The 19,569-nt window shown below is 37.2% G+C and overlaps 1 protein-coding gene and 2 long non-coding RNA genes across 3 annotated transcripts in view; all 3 read left to right on the top strand.

Moving 5' to 3' along the window:
- Nucleotides 1-1,933: 1,933 nt before the first annotated feature.
- LOC125248253 overlaps nt 1,934-19,569 on the top strand; it is a 296,590-nt gene continuing 278,954 nt past the window's right edge. The window contains exons 1-3 of the mRNA XM_048159978.1: nt 1,934-1,959; nt 2,888-2,965; nt 4,003-4,432. Coding sequence (XP_048015935.1) covers nt 1,934-1,959; nt 2,888-2,965; nt 4,003-4,432 — 534 coding nt within the window. The remainder of the gene's footprint in view (nt 1,960-2,887; nt 2,966-4,002; nt 4,433-19,569) is intronic.
- On the top strand, nt 5,098-5,556 carry LOC125248917. The gene is made up of 3 exons (XR_007180438.1): nt 5,098-5,189; nt 5,292-5,355; nt 5,483-5,556. It is a non-coding gene; the product is annotated as an uncharacterized LOC125248917 (long non-coding RNA).
- LOC125248916 lies at nt 9,619-18,912 on the top strand. The gene is made up of 3 exons (XR_007180437.1): nt 9,619-10,026; nt 10,887-10,889; nt 18,903-18,912. It is a non-coding gene; the product is annotated as an uncharacterized LOC125248916 (long non-coding RNA).

Below are 19,569 nucleotides of genomic sequence, written 5' to 3'. Positions count from 1 at the left end.
GAAAAATAAAACCAGAAACCGAGGGTAACGCGGGTATGACGCAATTTACAGGCGACTCCGGAGCCTTGTTTAAAATTGCAATTTTCTCATGATTTACAAATAGTTGCAAACATTTGGGATATTGTAAATACTCAAGTGAACAAAATATATAACACTGGCCTAGTGGTATTTGAATATTTTACTGCAAAAATCGTACATATTGCACCTTCAATAGTCATTATTACGATATAAACAGCATTAATTGACAAAAATGACTCTGTAAAGAGGTCCCGTTAATTTTATAATTTGAGTAACATTAAACAGTCTGTGTAAATAAACATTTATGCTATTTCAGGTAGAGCTTCTGTTCCATCTTTGTAGTGTAAAGATTTTGTTAATGCTAAAATTTTATTGGTAACAGTCTATATAGCGTCCTGATTGACTTAAGTAATTGGTTAAAGTTAAGTATTTGACAAACAACAATACAGATAATCATAAAATTGCACTTCTAAATAAATAAAATGCCCCTGGAAATCAATTGCAAAAAAAAAAGTTTCTGACCTTGGCAGTTGCAGTTTGTATAGGTGTAAATTGCAGAAATAAATAAACTCAACTGTTTTTGGAGAATTTAAATAGGGATGTTATCTTATTGATGATTGATGGTTTTCCATTTAGATTAATGGTAAATAGGACTAGGAGGCAAATCTGTTTTTAAAGCTTCTTAGTTACCAAATGTTGTATTCCAAAAGTTTGTCTCTAGCCATGCAACCTTGTAAAGTTACAGTCAGTGTTACTGTACACTTTTTTTTAACATCATTGCCTCACATTTATGTATGTTGATCTGTTGCTAGGGTTAGACAAGGTAATTTATTGGTAGAAATGTTTATGAACCCTGTATATATATATATATATATATATATATATATATATATATATATATATATATATCAGTATCTCACAGAAGTGAGTACCCCTCTCACATTTTTGTAAATATTATATTATATATTTTCATGTGACAACACTGAAGAAATGACACTTTGCTACAATGTAAAGTAGTGAGTGTACAGCTTGTATAATAGTGTAAATTTGCTGTCCCCTCAAAATAACTCAACACACAGCCATTAATGTCTAAACCGCTGGCCACAAAAGTGAGTACACCCCTAAGTGAGCCATTTTCTCTGTTACAAGGTCTCAGGTGTAAAATATATGTTTTTCTTCAGAACAGAAATATATGCGTTTATAGAAAATACCAGAAACTGCTTGAGGACTAATACATCCTCATATCTGTAACACACTCCTCCGGTTAACTCGTATAACTCATAACTCTTGTTTTCTTCTCATGAGCTCCCTCTGTTGCTCTGGCTGAAAGGATTAACAGTATAGATAGAAGGGAGAGATCGCTCAAACGTCCTTGGATTGTAATTATCGAATAATTTTGTGGAAAAATAATGCTCAGAAATGTGATGTAAACATATATTTCATAAATATTTTTCTAAATGTGTAAGCCTTTAGACTTAAAAGCCTTATTGGAGTTGTTTTGTGCATGATATGTGATTTCACGTAAATAAATGGAAGCAGGTGAAACTGAATGGGTATGTGTTCTCTTTTTATGAGAATATAAATATCAGTTTGATTCAGTATGTTTGATGTGCACTCGTGACACATTAAAAAAAATTACTGTTACTGTAAAAAACTGTTATTGTAAAACATTGTTTAAATATTGATATTGGATCTTAATTCTTTAAGTAAAGACCAAACGTTGCAAAAAATCTGCAAAAACAAAAAACACATTTGTAAATAAAATAAAAAAATATTATTACAAAATGGATAGTTCCAGCACTTGATTCTGACTGGTTGAGCTTCGTGCGAAGCCATTGTAAAATTCCCGAAAACATACATCTGACTGCTTTGCATAAGTTTTGCTGTGCCACTGATTGTGTATGTTGCTGCCAACATGCTCTACCAATACATGCTATACCAGTACGCCCATATAGGTTGTTTGTTACTTCCCTGAAATGCGACCCATAGGAGCGTTTACTAAAGTTGCGCCCCTATCGACAACAGGACACTTTCGTTTTAATGCATTGTACCCTTTTATCTGCATTATATTTTGGGTTTTGCATAGCTCAAATTGTAGAGCATTGCACTATGCAACAATATGTAATCATGTGATCATGCGATCATTGGTTTGATCCCAGGGAACTCATGTGCTCATAAATACTGTATTTTCATTATTGTAAGGGTAGGTTTAGGGGTGAGGTGGGTGTAGTCGTTAATAAAAAAAAATGAGTTTTTCTTAATGGAAATAGGATAAATGATGTAAAAAGTCCACACATTGCATTTAAATGAACACGTGTTTTCATTGACAACAACGGTCATACGTCATTTCATGACGACAGATGTAACACGACACTGTCATTATGTTTACGGCAGCTAGAGGGCGCATTAAAACGTAAATATAGGTTGTGAAAGGTGCTTGAAAAAACAACTTTTAGGGTCTTTTTTTTTTTTTTTTTTTTTTTTGGAGGACAATCTGGTTGCTGTGTCTGACTAAGCAACCACTCTTAGTAACGTAAACATATGATTGTTCTCTATTGATTTTGTTAATTGTAGCTTAACGTTACTGAGATATCAAGTGACCGAGTGCATTACCTGCATTCAGATTTAGCATTTTCCTTCAGGTCAGTCCTATTCATAATAAAAAATCAGTTTGAATGTCTGCTGCGATCTTGTCCTTTTAACATTTAATGGGTTTAATGCTCATTTAATGCTCCATGTCGTGCCTAACAATGCCCCTTAGCTGTTATAAATTCACTGTAAACCACAGCTTCTTGGGGCTTATTGCTTTATTTTCCTCCCTAGTATATTGTGTACAATAAAATACTATTGTTTTCATATATTTACACAGTATTCTCGAGAAGAATATTGCTGAACCATTTGATAGACAGATTTCATTCCGAAATGAGGTGCTATCTCCAGATATCAGGTATTTTTTTCTACTTCACATTTGCAGTTTATATTGATATGAAGTTAAACAATTTCTGGTTACACTTTACAATAATGTTCAATTAGTTAACATTAGTTAATGCATTAACTAACACTGAACAATTAATTTTTTAAAATGAATTTTTAATATTTGTTAACAATAGTTAATAAAAATACAACTGTCATTGTTAGATCATGTTAGCTCAATAATAATGTATTAGTAAATTTAGAAATTAATATTAAGTAATATTAATAAATGCTTTAGAAGTATTTTTCATTGTTAGTTCGTTAACTAATGTAGTTAACTAATGTTAAAGGGTTAGTTCACCCCAAAATGAAAATTCTGTCATTTATTAATCACCCTCATGTCGTTCCAAACCCGTAAGACTTTCGTTCATCTTCAGAACACAAATGAAGATCTTTTTGATGACAGAATGTTGTTAGATTTCCTTTAACGCTTCAAAAACTTCATTAAGAGATTGGAAAAATAAAAGAACCGATTGCCTTTATGACGAACAGATTCAATTTAGGATTTTACTCGCATATAAACATTAATCAGCTCACAAAAACAAACCAATGAATGAACAGTGAACCTCATTGATTACTCAGCACGTTTGAGCTTCCGGAAGAGGTTTGTTCTTGTGTGTTATTCAGGTTCAGTTGAGCTTCTTCTTATGTTCGCTGATCACTGTTTACATGCGAGTAAAAGCCTAAATTGAATCTGTTACTCATCAAGCGATCGATTCTCTTCAGAAAATCTGGACTAAACTGCTCGATTCATATGGATTAGTTTTCCGAACTTTTTAAGTTTTTGAAGCGTCAAAGTGGAAGTTGCAAAGGCAGTCAATGGAAGGAAATGTGACAGCATTCTGTCATCAAAAAGATCTTAATTTGTCTTCCGAAGATGAACGAAGGTCTTATGGGTTTGGAACGACATGAAGGTGAGTAATTAATGACAGAATTTTCATTTTGAGGTGAACGAACCCTTATTGTGAAGTGTTTCCCTGTTTCCACATCATTCCACACCATTTCCCACAGCACATTTTCAGCCACTCTGCTGACAGAAGACCACTACAGATGCTCAGTGTGCACAGAGATCTTTAAGGATCCAGTTTCCATCCCCTGTGGACACAGTTACTGCAAACACTGCATTGAGATCTACTGGAGCAAACCAACTCAAGCTGGAGGTTACGCTTGTCCTCAGTGCAAAAAGAGATTCAGAAGTCATCCTGTGTTGAGTGTCAATGTTGCTTTGTCTAAACTGATTGAGGAACTCCAGAAGGCAGGATTTAGTCCTGCTCTTCCTGCTCACTGCTATGCTGGACCTGAAGATGTTCCCTGTGATATCTGTGCTGAGATGAAGCTCAAAGCTGTTAAATCCTGTTTGACCTGCACTGCATCTTACTGTGAGACCCACATCAGACAACACTACACAGTACCAGCACTGCAGAGACACAACCTGGTGGAGGTGATTGAACAGTTCAGGAGTTATCTTGCAGGCACAATACTCTACGTGAAGCTTTTATTTACAGTCAGACCAACATTTATTCAGACACATTGATCATTTCATTCATTTATACAGTTTATTCACTATAGTTAAAAAAATGGTAATAAAATATGACAAGATCTCAGAGTTAAACTGTGTCAGAAAAAAAATATCTTAATTATGTCAGATAACACTTAAGCAAAACATGGTCAGGTCAAATTGTCTGAATAATTTTTTATTAAAATAAATACATTTTTAATACATTTTTATTAATTTTACTGGTGGTCCACTGTATGAAGAATTGTTGGGTATAAAATGTCACACTTTATTTTGCTATCCTCACTTACATAAATGAACTATAGTGTCCTGCACCCACTGGTAAATATATATCAAAAATATAAAAAAATGCCTGAATAATTTTTGGTTTGACTGTATATTGCTCATAGTACAAATTGCATTAATGTAAATTTCCATTTATTTAAAAAAAAAAAAAAAAAAAAACTTGTTTAATAGTATGTGAGTATACAAGTTCACACTTAGCATTTAGTGATTTAAAAATCAAGTGCACCATTTTATGTGAATATTGTTTATTTTTTGTTTTTTTATTTATAATTTCATATATTTTGATTAGCCTTGCAATTTACATCATCACATTGAGAGCACCAGAATGTTCAGAGCAGAAAAAGAATTGCAAGAAGAGATCAAAGGGTTGACGGCAAAGCTAACTAAACTGGAAGAGGTAACTGTACAGAAACTACATGTTTACTATGTGAGATTCTTTTCTGAAAATTTAAAAAATCTCGTCAATGGAAGTAATTTGAATTAATCTCTTTTTTTAAAGACTCTTAGAGACAAGGAAGCACATGCCAAACGTTTGTGTAAAGGATTTGAAGTTCACTGCAATGGTGGGTGAATTTTGTGCCTCTAGTTAGGTACAGTCAAGGCCGCATTTGTGAAACTTACATGACTTTGCAGATCAACTTATATATTTTTGTATATTGTATATTTATTTCTTTGTGTGATTTCTCTCAGATTTTCCCTCAGATGTCATTGAAATTGCTGCTCTAGGTCGCCCTTTGAGCCTTGGAACATTGTATGACAGTAACAGTGATTCTTTTAGCCAAGGTAAGATCCTTGTTTATCTTATTTAGGTTAAATCAAACAGTGGAGAACATACTGTAGTGCTTCCATTGCTCAATTTCTCCCACCGACTTATGATATTTTCAAACTACTCGAAAACTAAGAATGTAGTTTTCCAATGCTTTGACCTAGAGCTGCATGATTAATTGTAAAAAGATTGCAATCTCGATTCAAACACCCACGCAATCTTGTTTCTAAATGACATTAATTCGGCTGTGCCTATTATAAGCCTTTGATAAAATCACACCAGAAGAATCAGGTCTGTGTTTGTGCTGCCGCTGACCCAGAGAAAGCAGTTTTGAACCAAACAGTATTATTTCTGTTTTACAAAAAATTTTACTTATCACAGAAGTACTGAGATAAAAGTTTATAGTTCGCATATAAACACTGATGTCTACTGTAGCGATCAAAATACAGGAAATAACCTTTTGAAAGTAACTTGGCACTTCAAATAACTATTGTATATATTACATTGTTAATAGACAAATGACTGTTAAAAAATTGTCATTGTCATTGAATCATACATTCAAGAGATTTGTTAAAAAAAAAAAAAAATAAATAAATAAAAAAAACGATGATTCATCCGGTAATGAAACAAGTTAAATATTGAAGCCATTAAATCATTAATTCAAAACCAATTAAAATAATAATTATTTCAAATTAATTGCACAATTTTAAATAGGCTGCAGCAATTAATATTTTGTCAGAGCCTCTTTTTTTTCAGATACTTATCTGTGGAATGAAAGCACTATAGCGTCTATGAAATTGTATTTGCCTCGACCTCAAACAGAGGTCAAGGTTATATAAAAAATTATATATATATATATATATATATATATATATATTTATTTATTTATTTATTTATATATATATATATATATATATATTTTTTTTTTTTTTTTTTTTTCAGATACTATTCTCTGGAATGAAAACACTATAGCATCTATGAAATTGTCTTTGCCTCGACCTCAAACAGAGGTCAAGATTCTGGAAGGTGACTCCCTACAGGAGAGATTCAGAGCCCTTGAAACATCCCCTATATTAAGAGCAAGAACTCTGCAAGGACTGTTAAAAGTAAGTGGAGCTGCAGCCTTTCTGAACCACCCAGGTCAGTCTGAACACCAGGACAGAGTTACACTACACTACCGAACCACCACCAGACTGGACATGATCAGCCAAAGACTGTTACAGGAAGGAGCTCCTTCCTCAGTCATTAATGCAACCACAGCTACACATGTGATCATCGCCGTGTTCTATGGAGCTCAAGCATTCTTTGTTTTTGATAGTAAAAGCGTTTCTGAGAAAAACAGAGATATGGAAAAGGTGGTGAAGAGGATGACCTCTTTGGTTTGTTCAAATGTACAGCTGAATGTCAATGAAAAAGCTAAAAGCTTGTTGTATCACTGTTATCTCTACATTGATGTGGGCGATTGGAAGAGTCCAGTGTCTTTTGATAAGGCGTTGGAGATCTACGGTTCTCTGCCAACACTGCTTGGATCCAAAGGTGAGAGAGCAGTTCCTCTGAAGGTCTGGCTGTATCCTTTGAAGAAACTGGACAAGAGCTCTGTGTGTGCTGCTCTGAGTGGAGTCACTGAAAACGTGATGCACCAAGCTGAGAACATTCTGGAACATCTGAGAAAACAGATCAGGATCTGTCAGGAATTAATGACAAGTCAAGCGAATCTGACTGTGATTATGTGGTTCCCTGCACTAAAGGATAAATTAATTGAATTTTCAGAGCTTCTGCAGGAGTACAAAGACAAATTTAAGAGAGAAGTCATAGAGATTGTTGAAATCTTTCATGTTAAAGATGTGAAAGTACAGAAGAGACTCCAAAATCTCTTAGAGAGGCACAGCCAATCACCATTCAGTGCAGAAAAAACAAACCAGTGGCTGGAGAATAAAGAAACTGAACTGAAGACTCTGAATGACTGCAAAGCTGTAGACATCACTGTTGTGAAATCACAGACAGAGTTACAGCAGATTATCAGTCACTCACAGATAACCAGAGTGATGTGTCTCACTCTTTTCTCACTAGATATTGAGGATTTATTTCTTGCAACTCTTAAGCAGCACATTGAATCTCTTAACATTATACAAAATGATTCACTTCTGTCCAGGCCCGTTAGCATCAGTCAGAAAGTACTCATTGATGTTCAACTGTTTATTGCTGCTAAAGAAGCAAATGACGATACAGAGCAAACCAGGTTCATTGCTGCATCTGTACCTTGTGATGGTTTTCCTGAGTTCTCTGTGCAGTTTTATCATGCTGGGACGATTCTGAGCAGTAATGTGAAACTTGGACTGAAACCAGATCCTCCTCAAATAGCTCACATACAACACACTAGTGTATCTCTGAAGCTGAATCTTTTGATGAACAAAAGCACTGAGAGATATGTGGTGGATTATGGAGGTGTGAGTAATGATGGGATTAATAATACATGGAAACAAATAGTTTATGTTGAGGCTTTAAAAGAAAAACATATTCTATCAGGTTTGGAACAAGACACAGAATATCAACTCAGGTATGCAGTTGCTGACAATCAATGCATGAGCAGCTTTAGCTGGATTGTTAACTTTAAAACAGCTTCTGCAGCAAGACCTGGACGACCCTCTGTAAAGATGAGCAAAGACACAATCAGAGTCACCTGGTTGAAAGCTGAAGCTGATGAAGATTGTCCAGTGCTGTGCTATATGATTGAGTATAAAGAAGCAGGACTAGAGGGCTGGTCATCAGTACTAACTCAAGGACCTCAGTGTGAATGTACTTTAACTGTTCCTCACAGCACCTGCTATAGAGTCAGAGTCTCTGCTGTCTATGAGGACATCACCAGCAAACCTAGTGAGGAAACACCAGTACCAGTAGATGGTGGGTAGATAGATGAGAAACTGATGAAACGGGTACCTCTTCCTCTTATTTTCGTTTGCTTAAATTACACATTCTTTTCCAATATTCTCTATAGTCTGGTCTATTAACCTCTCAGAGAGAAAGAGCTCCATCCTCCTAGAAGTGCTGAAACTCCAAACAGAGAAGAAACCAGTAGAGTTGATGGGCTTGTCAGATGAAGAGAGTGAAGTGAGGGGATTCCTCCAGTGTCTGCCCTACATCTCACAACTCAGGTGAGAGTTCAGTTGAAGACTTCAGAAGCAAAAACCTCTAAGTCCGTCTGACATTTTTCTTTTAAATGAGCATTTTTTTTTTATCAGGCTCCTATGGTTAGGTTCAGTGATTTCACTTTAATGGCAATGAAAAGGTTATTAGTCAGTTAATGAAATGCCTTATTTCAGAAATGTCACTTTAGTCAATTTATTGGTATTTAACAAATTTGATTGTCTTCATGTGCTTTTTTTGCATAAAAAAAAATCAACCTCTTTGTCACTTTGTTATGGGTGTAATAGAATACTTTCATGTAGGTTATGTCAGTTTTTGTTGGAGTTACAGCAGCACACGAAACACTGCTGTATTTACATGCTACTCATGAAATCCTTTCATTGCCACTGTAATGATTTTTCTTTAGCCTTAGAATGGGCAGAATTATGAGATTTACAACGTTTCCTTTTGCCAGTGATTGAAACTACCACAGGTTAATCCATTTCATCATACTCCTCCATCTTGTTTAGTTAGAAGTCTCTTTAAACAGGATGAAAACTTGCAGCTCGAAAATTGAAAGCCAGGTCATATGCACGGCATCACTCACCTTGATATCATATGATTTGATTTGCGTCTTCTGATTGGTTCTGTGAACTCAGAAGCTTTTGCTGGCAAAGGGAAGATTCGTTTAGAGGTTTCTGCCAATGAACTGGTATTTCTGAATGGGCTGATGCTGGGATTTAGCAGGATTGAAATGAAAGTACTTGATGAAGGCATACTATGTGCAGAGAGCACAATATTATCTCATTTTTGAAGGAGGTGGCATTTAGCTGTTTTTCATCTGAAGTGTTCAGTTGTATATTTGTCCTACCAGTAGTTATTTTTGTGTGCTGGATTGTAAAGGAGCTGCTATTTTGTGACCATGTAGATTTACTCAACCAGAGAGGACATCCTGTAAAGAATGGGAGAAACAAAAGAGATCATTTCTGTTGAATCTGTGTCTGCAAGCTGCACTCGCAGATACACCGGCCACTACAGACACAACTATAGAAGCACTGATGTCTGTTGAGGAATATCAGAGATGTGATTTCCTGCTGGATCTGTGTTCACATGTGAAGGACTATGAGACTCAAACAGGCAGGAGTGTCCTTCCAGTATTACAGCCAATTTATCAGTCAGCTCCTGAAGTCTGGATCATAAACCTCTCAGAGAAAAAGAGCTCCATCCTCCTAGAAGTGCTGAAACTCCAAACAGAGAAGAAACCAGTAGAGCTGAGAGACTGGACAGATGAAGAGAGTGAAGTGAGGGGATTCCTCCAGTGTCTGCCCTACATCTCACAGCTCAGGTGAGACCTTATGTGCAAAATGTTTTCATTCATGTCAGTAGTCTCTTAAGGCCATGAGTCATGACACACTAAAAAGCCTTGCGTTGCGCATGTCTGGGCTAAAAAGTTGCGCTTGAACACACTGCAAAGACTACAGCCAAAGGCCAACTAGCATGTACGGTCTGCACCTGCTTGAGAGGAAATAACTATCTATATCAACTGTCTGTATCAATCGTCTATATTTGTCATTCAAAAAGAGAAACTAAAACTAGGACTGCCTATATACACACCAAAACAAAGCAGTGCTTGCTTACCATTTTAAATATAAATAATCTTGATCACTTTCTTAATTCCAGATGGCTCATGTTGTTATGAAAATATTTGTGCTGTAGAATGCACAGGAAAGATGTGATAAAATTAGAACAGCCTTCTGTCTGTGCTATCTTGAATTTTTTGCTCGCTTTCATCACTTCAACTTTTATTCTAGTGCACTGATTCGCTTGTTAAACTGAACAGACAATCAGAGTTCTCTTTCTCACTGATGATGCCGACATGAACGGACGCCTATTCAACATGCTCAGTTGGCCAAAAGTCCCCCAACGGTGTCAGACTACTGCGACGGTACAGAACACACTGCATAAACTAAAGGCACCCAAACACTACTACAATATAATTGGGGCGATTTTGGGCCCAATTCTCCCTATCTGACAATCCTAGGTAAAGTCTTGATTATCTTGATGATTCAATAGATTATCTCATCAGATTTTCCTGTGGTGTGATTTGTGTTAAAAGTTGAATCTGCTCGGAAGAACGTCGAGGCTGCACCAATCTCAAATCGTAAATATCCAACATGTTGAATAACAGTTGATAACACTCTGTAGATTGTTACATTAAACAAAATGATACCAAATCAGAAAGTGAGCTGACCAAAGCATAACAGGACTTCATTGAAACCTTTTTCTCAACCCCCACCCCACCCCCCACCCCCCGCAAATTTTCTGTAAAAAGCAGTCTAAACACTATTACTGACATTTCTTCTTGCCTGTCGTTCGCCATGTTTGTTCACTCTTAAATCACGTTAGAGATATGTTCACGGGGGGGACTTAAAAATCTAGTGTGGGCCACTCTTAAGCTGGTAGATGCTGAACAACGGCCTAATGTTTACTGATGGCCGACCGTTGGCTTGGTGTGTCAGGGCCTTTAGGACTTAGCATAAATTTGTTTGATTAAAACAGGGATGCTTATAATTAACTGGTTAACCGACAGTAAGAATTTTTACAGATTAATACTATCAGTTAATTGTTTAAAAAATAATTTAAGCAATTTTTCAAAATATTTTGTTAACGTTTGCTGCATGGTTAAAAAATACCCTACAGATAAAATTGAGGTTTTGAGAGGAAAAAAGATAATTCACATATAATTCACATTGTATTAGGTTATTGCATTCATAAATAATCTATACCGGTTAATAAAGTGAAATGTTTACAAACTTCATAAATACTGTAAAACATAGTTATAGGCTATTTTAGTTCCCATTCAGTCGGTCACCTTCAACCTACATCGGACATACTGACGAAGAGAAATCTCGCTAGAGAGGCCAATCTGCTTCGATTGTAACTAAAACGAGCCAATGCACATTGGGATGCAATCAAATGCAGCAGCTGCTCGCCTCGCAGCACGGGTATTTAATGAGCAGCAGGTGCGTTGCATCTTCAGCTTTTCGCTTTGGCGCCGAAGAGATGCGTCTGTGTTACTGCAAGCAAGTGTCTTCTAAGACGAGTCCAGCTCTTCATACTTATCTTTTCTCCAGTGTGGGCGGACAGCATAGCAGCAGGGTTTAGTCCTCTCTTTCCTTCAATTATTTTTTCTTTTTTTCCATATTTGAGCAAAGCTGTTCCCAGCTGTAAAAGGCTGTTTTAACGGATGGTAATGGTGCACTTTTGAGTGCTGAATAGCTGTTTTCATGGCCGGTAACTGAATAGCTTTTTTTACAGCTGGTAAGAGCAGTGTCTTCTAAGAGAGGAGAGCACACGACAGGCTGCACACAATTCCTGTCTGTGTTGCCACGGCTGTTTCCCTGTGTACTTTAGCACTTTTAACCCTCTGGGGTCTGAGGATTTTTGGGGCCCTGGAGAAGTTTTGACATGTCCTGACATTTGTGCTTTTTTCAGTTGTTCATAAACATATTAATGGAAAAAGTGTCATTACACTGTATTTAGCATGAACTTTGCTAACATAATATGTGAGCAACATGTATGTACATGTTTGTATTTTTGAAGGAATAACGCTTATGCATGGTTATTGAAAAAATAAAAAAACTTAAGTCACTGAAATAAAGCCACAAAACTAATATATGTGTTCACAAGACTTCTTGGTATTGTAGGTTGTAGATTAGAGTTTTTGCTTCAAAATGATGTAAAAATGATCCTGCCTACTCGTTCATATAAAACAATATATTGATTTAAACTCTTTGTCAAGAAACACATTATGCGTGGAGGCGTGAATCTTCATGAATAATGCTGTGATTCACACCTGAGAAGACAAAGACCCACATAATAACCTGCATAATGACCCGCATAATGAGCCCTTTCAGTCAGGTAGGCTATGTGGAAAAAACCCTCTGATAACAGGATCATATCAGCTGTATTAATGTAAATATAATGTCCACTCTTGACAAGGAAACATGATTTTTGTGATCTCATCCATGAACGTATTATTGCACATATGAAGAAAGTTTTGTATAGGCCTATTATAGTTTAAATTACAGTACCAGTCAAAAGATTGAATGCATTACTATTATAATATTTTTAAAAGAAGTCTCAAATCTCTAATCAAATAATGGTTTTCTATTTTAATATACTATAAAATATAATGTATTACTGTGATGCAAAGCGTCTGAACATTTATGTTACCTCTATGGCATTTCATATAGGCTATTATATTTGTTATATTATATAGCCTAAAGACGGGGTATCTCAAGAGACGAGACGAGACGAGACTCGTGATTGAGTTCACGAGACAAGACGAGACAAGATTTTTACATAATATTTTTAAGAAATCCTCAATGGCGAAATACATGACTAGAAAAAAATATTCTGCTGGTGTATTTGAAATGTTTTAACTAATCATCTTATAATGAATGTCATTTCAGTTCTACTTTCTGAGTATGAATTATCATATGCAGTAAAAGACAACAATACTCAAGCACTGTAAAACGTTTTGCCACAAACTCAACTGACTGGCTTCTCTTCTGTATGATTTCAGTCTCTTCAGACCTTACTGTACATGATTTATGAGCTTCTACAACTTTTGACCTCCTAACTGAACTCCTTTCCACAAACTGATCATAGAAATAAAAACAGTATAAATAAAAATGGTAACACTTTACAATAAGGTCTCATTTATTAACATTAATGTATTAACCAACATCAACTAACAATGAGCAATATATTTGCTACAGTATTTATTAATCTTTGTTTATGTTAGTTAATAAAAATAGCCATTCATTGTTAGTTCATGATAGTTCACAGTGCATTAACTAATGTTAACAAATGAAACCTTACTGTTTGTGCTTAATAAGATTAAGAGAAAACTGTTATTCGTTTTTATGGTAACACTTTACAATAAGTGCAACCATAATCGTACTCTCTCAATATTCAAAGTGCAAATAAGACCAAATTTTTCTTTGATACAGAGCTAAGAGATTGTTACAACTACACTGCCCAGCCTAAAATAGCTTTCATATTGAGAGATATTTGCATGCATCAAGGAGCCGCTTTTAAAATGCTGGGTATTGAAATCATGTTTGAATGCGCTCTCGCGTTTACTTTCACTTTCGTGATCGCGCGTACTCTGTAAATATGGAGCGGCGGCGACCGTTATCCAACTGAATTAAATGTTTTTATTTAAATACAAAGCAAAACGACTGTAGCGAAAATTAACTCAAAGGGGAAATATTAATAATTATTCATAACTCATTATGATTATTAATTATGATTAATTATGAATATGCAAATCCGTTAATCAGATTAACTGGACGTAGCTACATTAAAATTAACATTACAATCAGTTAACCTGTTCGTCCAGTGAACGCTCAGTGTTGATTGTTTATTAATTCTAAGAAATGTCAATTTCCAAGTTATGGAAATTTAATATTTCTTATTGTACTGTACTACTCAGAGCATGTAGTCCGGATCTATCACTTAAGAGGCAATTCATTAGCAGACGGAGCCAGAACCAAACGTGTATTGTGCACAATCTTTATTAACTAACTCACAAACACATAACTAAACTAACAAACACATAACATAACATACATAAAGGGTCACACACACACACACGCAAGTCAGAATGAGTAATGATAGAGTTGAACCGGAAGAGATGCTGTTACTAGAGCTACATGAAATGTCAAAGACAATCTGGAAAGGTATCATCAGTTTCTTCAGCAATAGCAAAGGTAAGTCTTACAAATTAATACTAAATCGCTATTTAGTGTGAAAATGTACGATACTTGCAAGATGCCCTTAGGCTGAGGAGCATCGGCTCTGCCATCTGAGGAGAGGTCTTGAGGATTCAGTCCGGAGTTTTTATCAGTCTTTTCCATGTTGGATGAGGAGCACATGGCTCGTTTGTAGGCCGAGGCCTACAGGCCTTGCAGGCCTCGCCCAGGCCGGCCGCAAGGACAGTCCGTTCGGTCGTTCAGGAGCAAGGAGAAAGAGAGGGAGTGGCACTATCCACTGACTTTTAACCTCTGGTCAAAGCCAACCTCTTAGGAATGATGGGGGCCAATGAGGATGTTGTATTTCCGGGTGACACACACCTCCCCTTGTTGGGGCTTTTATGACCGATTAAGATTAAACTGTCTGAGATTTGAAGAAGGACTATTAAAAGATCCTTGTAATACTTATGTGTTGCGCAGGTATGGACATACCGCATACACAAACATTCAAATCTTCCCGCTGGGAACCTGTAGACACTAAACATGGCATGATACGCGCTACTAATCTGCGATTCCGTCGTCAGAAAAGTTTTACGCTCATTTAGCAACTGAAATTATAATTTCTTCGATAATTTCAGGTTAGCTTCTTCATACAATTTAAACATGCATTATAGCATCGAGGAACGTTCTGCCATTCAAGAGAATGTGCATTGAAGCCCCAGTTTGTGCATGTATAAGATGTTAACAAAAATTATGCCAAAACACGATTGATTACTGGTCCATCTGCAAACAATTGCTTAAAATGATGCCCGCATTCTCCACCAAATATGTAGCGAAAATTAACTCAAAGGGGAAATATTAATAATTATTAGTATGGACATACCGCATACACAAACATTCAAATCTTCCCGCTGGGAACCCGTAGACACTAAACATGGCATGATTGAAGTTACCTTGCATGTCATACCACTTAAAAATCATAAAACATGTAAATACAATGAGTACAATACAACAACAGTAATAATGGGTACCATTTCCTGAGATTACCATTTCTTTTATAGAACAGTCTGTCTATAAGTTAGTGCAGTAACATCTGTGTTCTGTGTGGAACATGCAGGGAAAATGCAGAGTTTCTGTGTCTCTTCTCTGCTCTTCCATGCGGCAACCACATTCCTCAGCGCAATAAACTTGTAACTGAAAACTTCCCGGGGGATGGGGACAGTCAAATCCCAGAGTGAGCTTAAAACTATTGGTGAACTAACAAATAATTGTGTCTGATTTGTCTCAGTCATTACACGACAGTGGAGGCATAATTTAAACGTAGCGGTGGCATATTCTTTCCTAATCATCCTAACACTCTGTCATGGAAATATCACGCGACTACTTTTCGCCTCGACGAGAAATCTCGTCACATATTAGTCTTGCGAGATCTTGTGACACCCCTATTAATAGCCTATGCGTCAGGAGTTATAAATATGAAAAACGGAGTCATTACCTTTTACAAAACAACATCCATCGGGCTTTTAGCTTAAAAGCCTGCACATTTGGAGAAATATTGATGGATTCTCATGTTTATGTCAATTTTCTATACAGAGGAGTAATATTTATTCAATATTTATTGTCATCACTATGAGTGTCATAGTTCCCGTCACTCCGGGACTCCATATCCCATTATCCTCCATGGTTCACACAAGCACTCACTTCCTCATTACCCTCCTGGAGAGGCTCAGGTAGACCTGTTTGCCTCACCAGAAACCTCACACTGCCAGTTGTTTTACTCCCTGTCCGAGGAAAGACTTTGTAAAGATGTTCGATCAGAGTCATGCTTTCCTTCTTGCAGTAAGTGTTGGAGCGTAGGCTGTCTCCCTCCACCCTCAAAGTTCATGCTGCCCCAATTTCCTCTTACCATGACTACATCGATGGCAAGTCTGTTGTTAAGCACGACCTAGTCATCAGGTTTCTTATAGGGGAGAGACGGTTAAATCCTCCTCGACTCCCCTCCATACCATCTTGGGACCTCGCTCTGGTGCTTCAAGCATTACAGAATGCTCCCTTTGAGCCCTTGCAGTCAGCAGACTTAAAGATTCTGTCTATGAAGACTTTGCTGCAGGTTGCATTGGCCTCCGTCAAGAGGGTAGGGGACCTGCAGGCATTTTCGGTTGACGAATCGTGCCTCGAGTTCTGGCCGGGCGACGGACATGTGGTACTTTGGCCTGGCTATGTGCCCAAGGTTCCTACCACCAACCCTGGCTTTACTCTGTCCAGTTCGCACTTTGCGACTATAAATAGACAGAACTCAAAGCCTCAGGACCTCAGACCAGCTCTTTGTCTGTTACGGAGGCAGAAGGGAAAGGCTGTCTCCAAGCAGAAGATGGCCCACTGGATAGAGGACGCCATCACCTTGGCTTACCAAGCACAAGGCGTGCCCTTCCCGCTAAGGTTGCATGCTCACTCTACGAGAGGTGTTGCATCCTCCTGGGCGCTGGCTTGTGGCGCCTCGCTGACAGATATTTGTAGAGCTGTGGGATGGGTGACACCTAACACGTTCGCTAGATTCTATAGCCTTCGTGTCGAGCCGGTCTCCTCCCGTGTTCTCACCTCAGGTCAGAGGCATGGAGAGGCCTCGGCTTAGTGTCGGCTTAGTGTCGGCTTAGTGTCGGCTTGCTGCGCTTACATGTGCTTATTGCTCCAGAGAGTCCCTACAAGCCAGACCCTGTTGAGTCCTCCGATCACCCTTCGGCAGGCAGATGTGGCGGATCGTCTGGTGCCAAGTCTTTACTCCGTTGTATCCGTGAGAACCGGGTTTAGGCTGGGTTGTATATGTGTGTCCCTACGGGGATCCCATAAATGTTATTTCACGATTGCTCCTTAATGAAGCCCATGTCTTCCCTCTGGGAGAACCCACCTCTCATCAGGTTGGAGTCACCCCAGTACTTACATATGTAGTACAGCCCTATGGTGTTAGTCCATATTTACTTCCCACATAACTCCTTCGGGGAAGTATGTGGCTTCTGCAGCATTCCTTTCCAGTGAAAAGGTACGCTTTCCCAGTGTTATCCAATAGTCTCACTGAATGGGTTTTTTGGGAACAGCAGTGATCGACACTCTCTCTGTTAGCCCTGGACACATGAGAGACAAGCCCAAGGAGGCTTGCACAGAGTGCTGGTAGGAGGCAGCTCCTGTGGCACTTTGGTAGGGATTCCTATTTGTTACCCTGTCCGATGTACATTGAACGTAACCGAATGGGAACTCCCTCATTCCCTGAAGGAGTGAACAGTGGACCCCACTAATGCTGCTGCCTAACATGTTCGGCTCCTCAGTGAAAACCTGAAGATGCAATGTACCTGCTGCTCATTAAATACCCGTGCTGTGATGCGAGCAGCTGCTGTATATGATTGCATGCCAATGTGCACTGGCTCGTTTTAGTTACACTCAAAGCAGATTGGCCTCTCTAGCAAGATTCCTATTTGTCGGTCTGTCCGACGTATGTCTCTGTTCAGGGAATGAGGGTTACCTATGTAACCAAGACGTTCCCCTCATTCAACATCAAATCCTTTCAAATGAATGGTTTTCAGAGCAGAACAAGAATGAAAAACGCCGCTTTCTGGTGTCTAGGTTTCCTCTCTGTGAACTTTTTTTTTTTTTTTGAGCACGTCAAAAACAAACCAAAACTCGTTGCACAGTTTTTCTTACGTTTTGTTAATCTGCAGTTGCATGATGTGACAATGTCTGAATCCTCAACAAATTCAGTTGTTTATGCTGCTGTTTGCACATGTAAAACTAAACCACTGGAAAACAAATTTCATTTTTAATTGGTCACAGACACTTATCCAATCTAATTTAATTTAATTTAATTTAATTCTAATTTAACAATCTTGTTGGTTAATGGTTAATGATCGGTTATAGAGCTTCGGTGGTCAGTTAGGGAAAACAACAAAAATGAACATCCCTAGTTTAAAACAATAATGGAACTATTTATTTAGCTTTAATTGAGTGTTGACCAATGTTCCCTCTAATTTTTTTTCTCGCTGAGCAAAACTTTTCTATGTTGAGCGCACATTTTGGCCACCTGAGCAAAAACATTCTTTATATCAGACCTGTACAATGAACGTAAACACACACACGCAAAAAAAAAGGTTTTATCAGACAACTAACTTTTTAATGTGCCATTTCTATTTTATTTGACCCTTGGTTTAACTTAGTGATATATTAAATCATATTTTTGAAAACAAGCAGTTCAGTCACTAAATTAAGCACATTTTAGGTTACTTGAGATTTTTTCACATTGCTTTGTTAGCTCTACTAGTCTTTACCAAGAAATTCTATTTAAAAAATCATTTAAAAAGGAAAGTTAAATTCTTTATAATAATATAAGCAGTTACACTGATGGTTTGGGACAACCATAATGTGTTTTTGTACACATTATGGTATGGTTTTGTAAATTATTAGCAACAGAGAGTGTTAAACCATCAAAATTACATGTTTATTGCTTATGAATTTCCCAGATTTTCTATACCAGGAGGTTTCAAGATTTTTAGTGGCAAGGAGCTCTAAACAATCCCCTTGTGAGATCATTTTTTTATTAGGCTTACATTATAATATAATAAAATATATTATAATCTTGAAGGATTTAAACTGATATACAGTATTATATCAGTTTAAATGCTTCATTTTGTTTTAATATATTATAATATGAAAACTGAAGCATTTAAACAGATCTGATAGCTAAATATTTTTAAGAAAAATGAACGTTAACTCTTTTATAGTTGTCTAAACATCCCTGAAACCCACACCACCATCACACACAATAATCTATTTAAACGGAGGTATATAACTGATGTATTTTGAGTTTGCACGCTTCACCTGTGGTGGGTGTGTGATTGTAAATGTCTCAGAGTTTTGTTCATTCTGTGCCCATCATCCGTTATTTCCGCCACTTTTCATTAACACATGACGTTTTATTTCACATTTCTTTTCGTTTTGCGTTGCCTCTCTCGTATTGAAGTATTTACTCCGCAAACATGACAGTATTCTTACCGCGACTGATTTGGCTCAGGCCCGCGGGTGCTCACACACGCTCACATCGTTCTCTTTCTATGAAACCTGTAAACCGGTTCTAACTCTAT

Source organism: Megalobrama amblycephala, linkage group LG16 (genome assembly GCF_018812025.1).
Source record: "Megalobrama amblycephala isolate DHTTF-2021 linkage group LG16, ASM1881202v1, whole genome shotgun sequence".
Taxonomy (NCBI): Eukaryota; Metazoa; Chordata; class Actinopteri; order Cypriniformes; family Xenocyprididae; genus Megalobrama; species Megalobrama amblycephala.
Note: the sequence above shows the minus strand (reverse complement) of the source record. Positions and strands in the feature narration are given on the sequence as shown.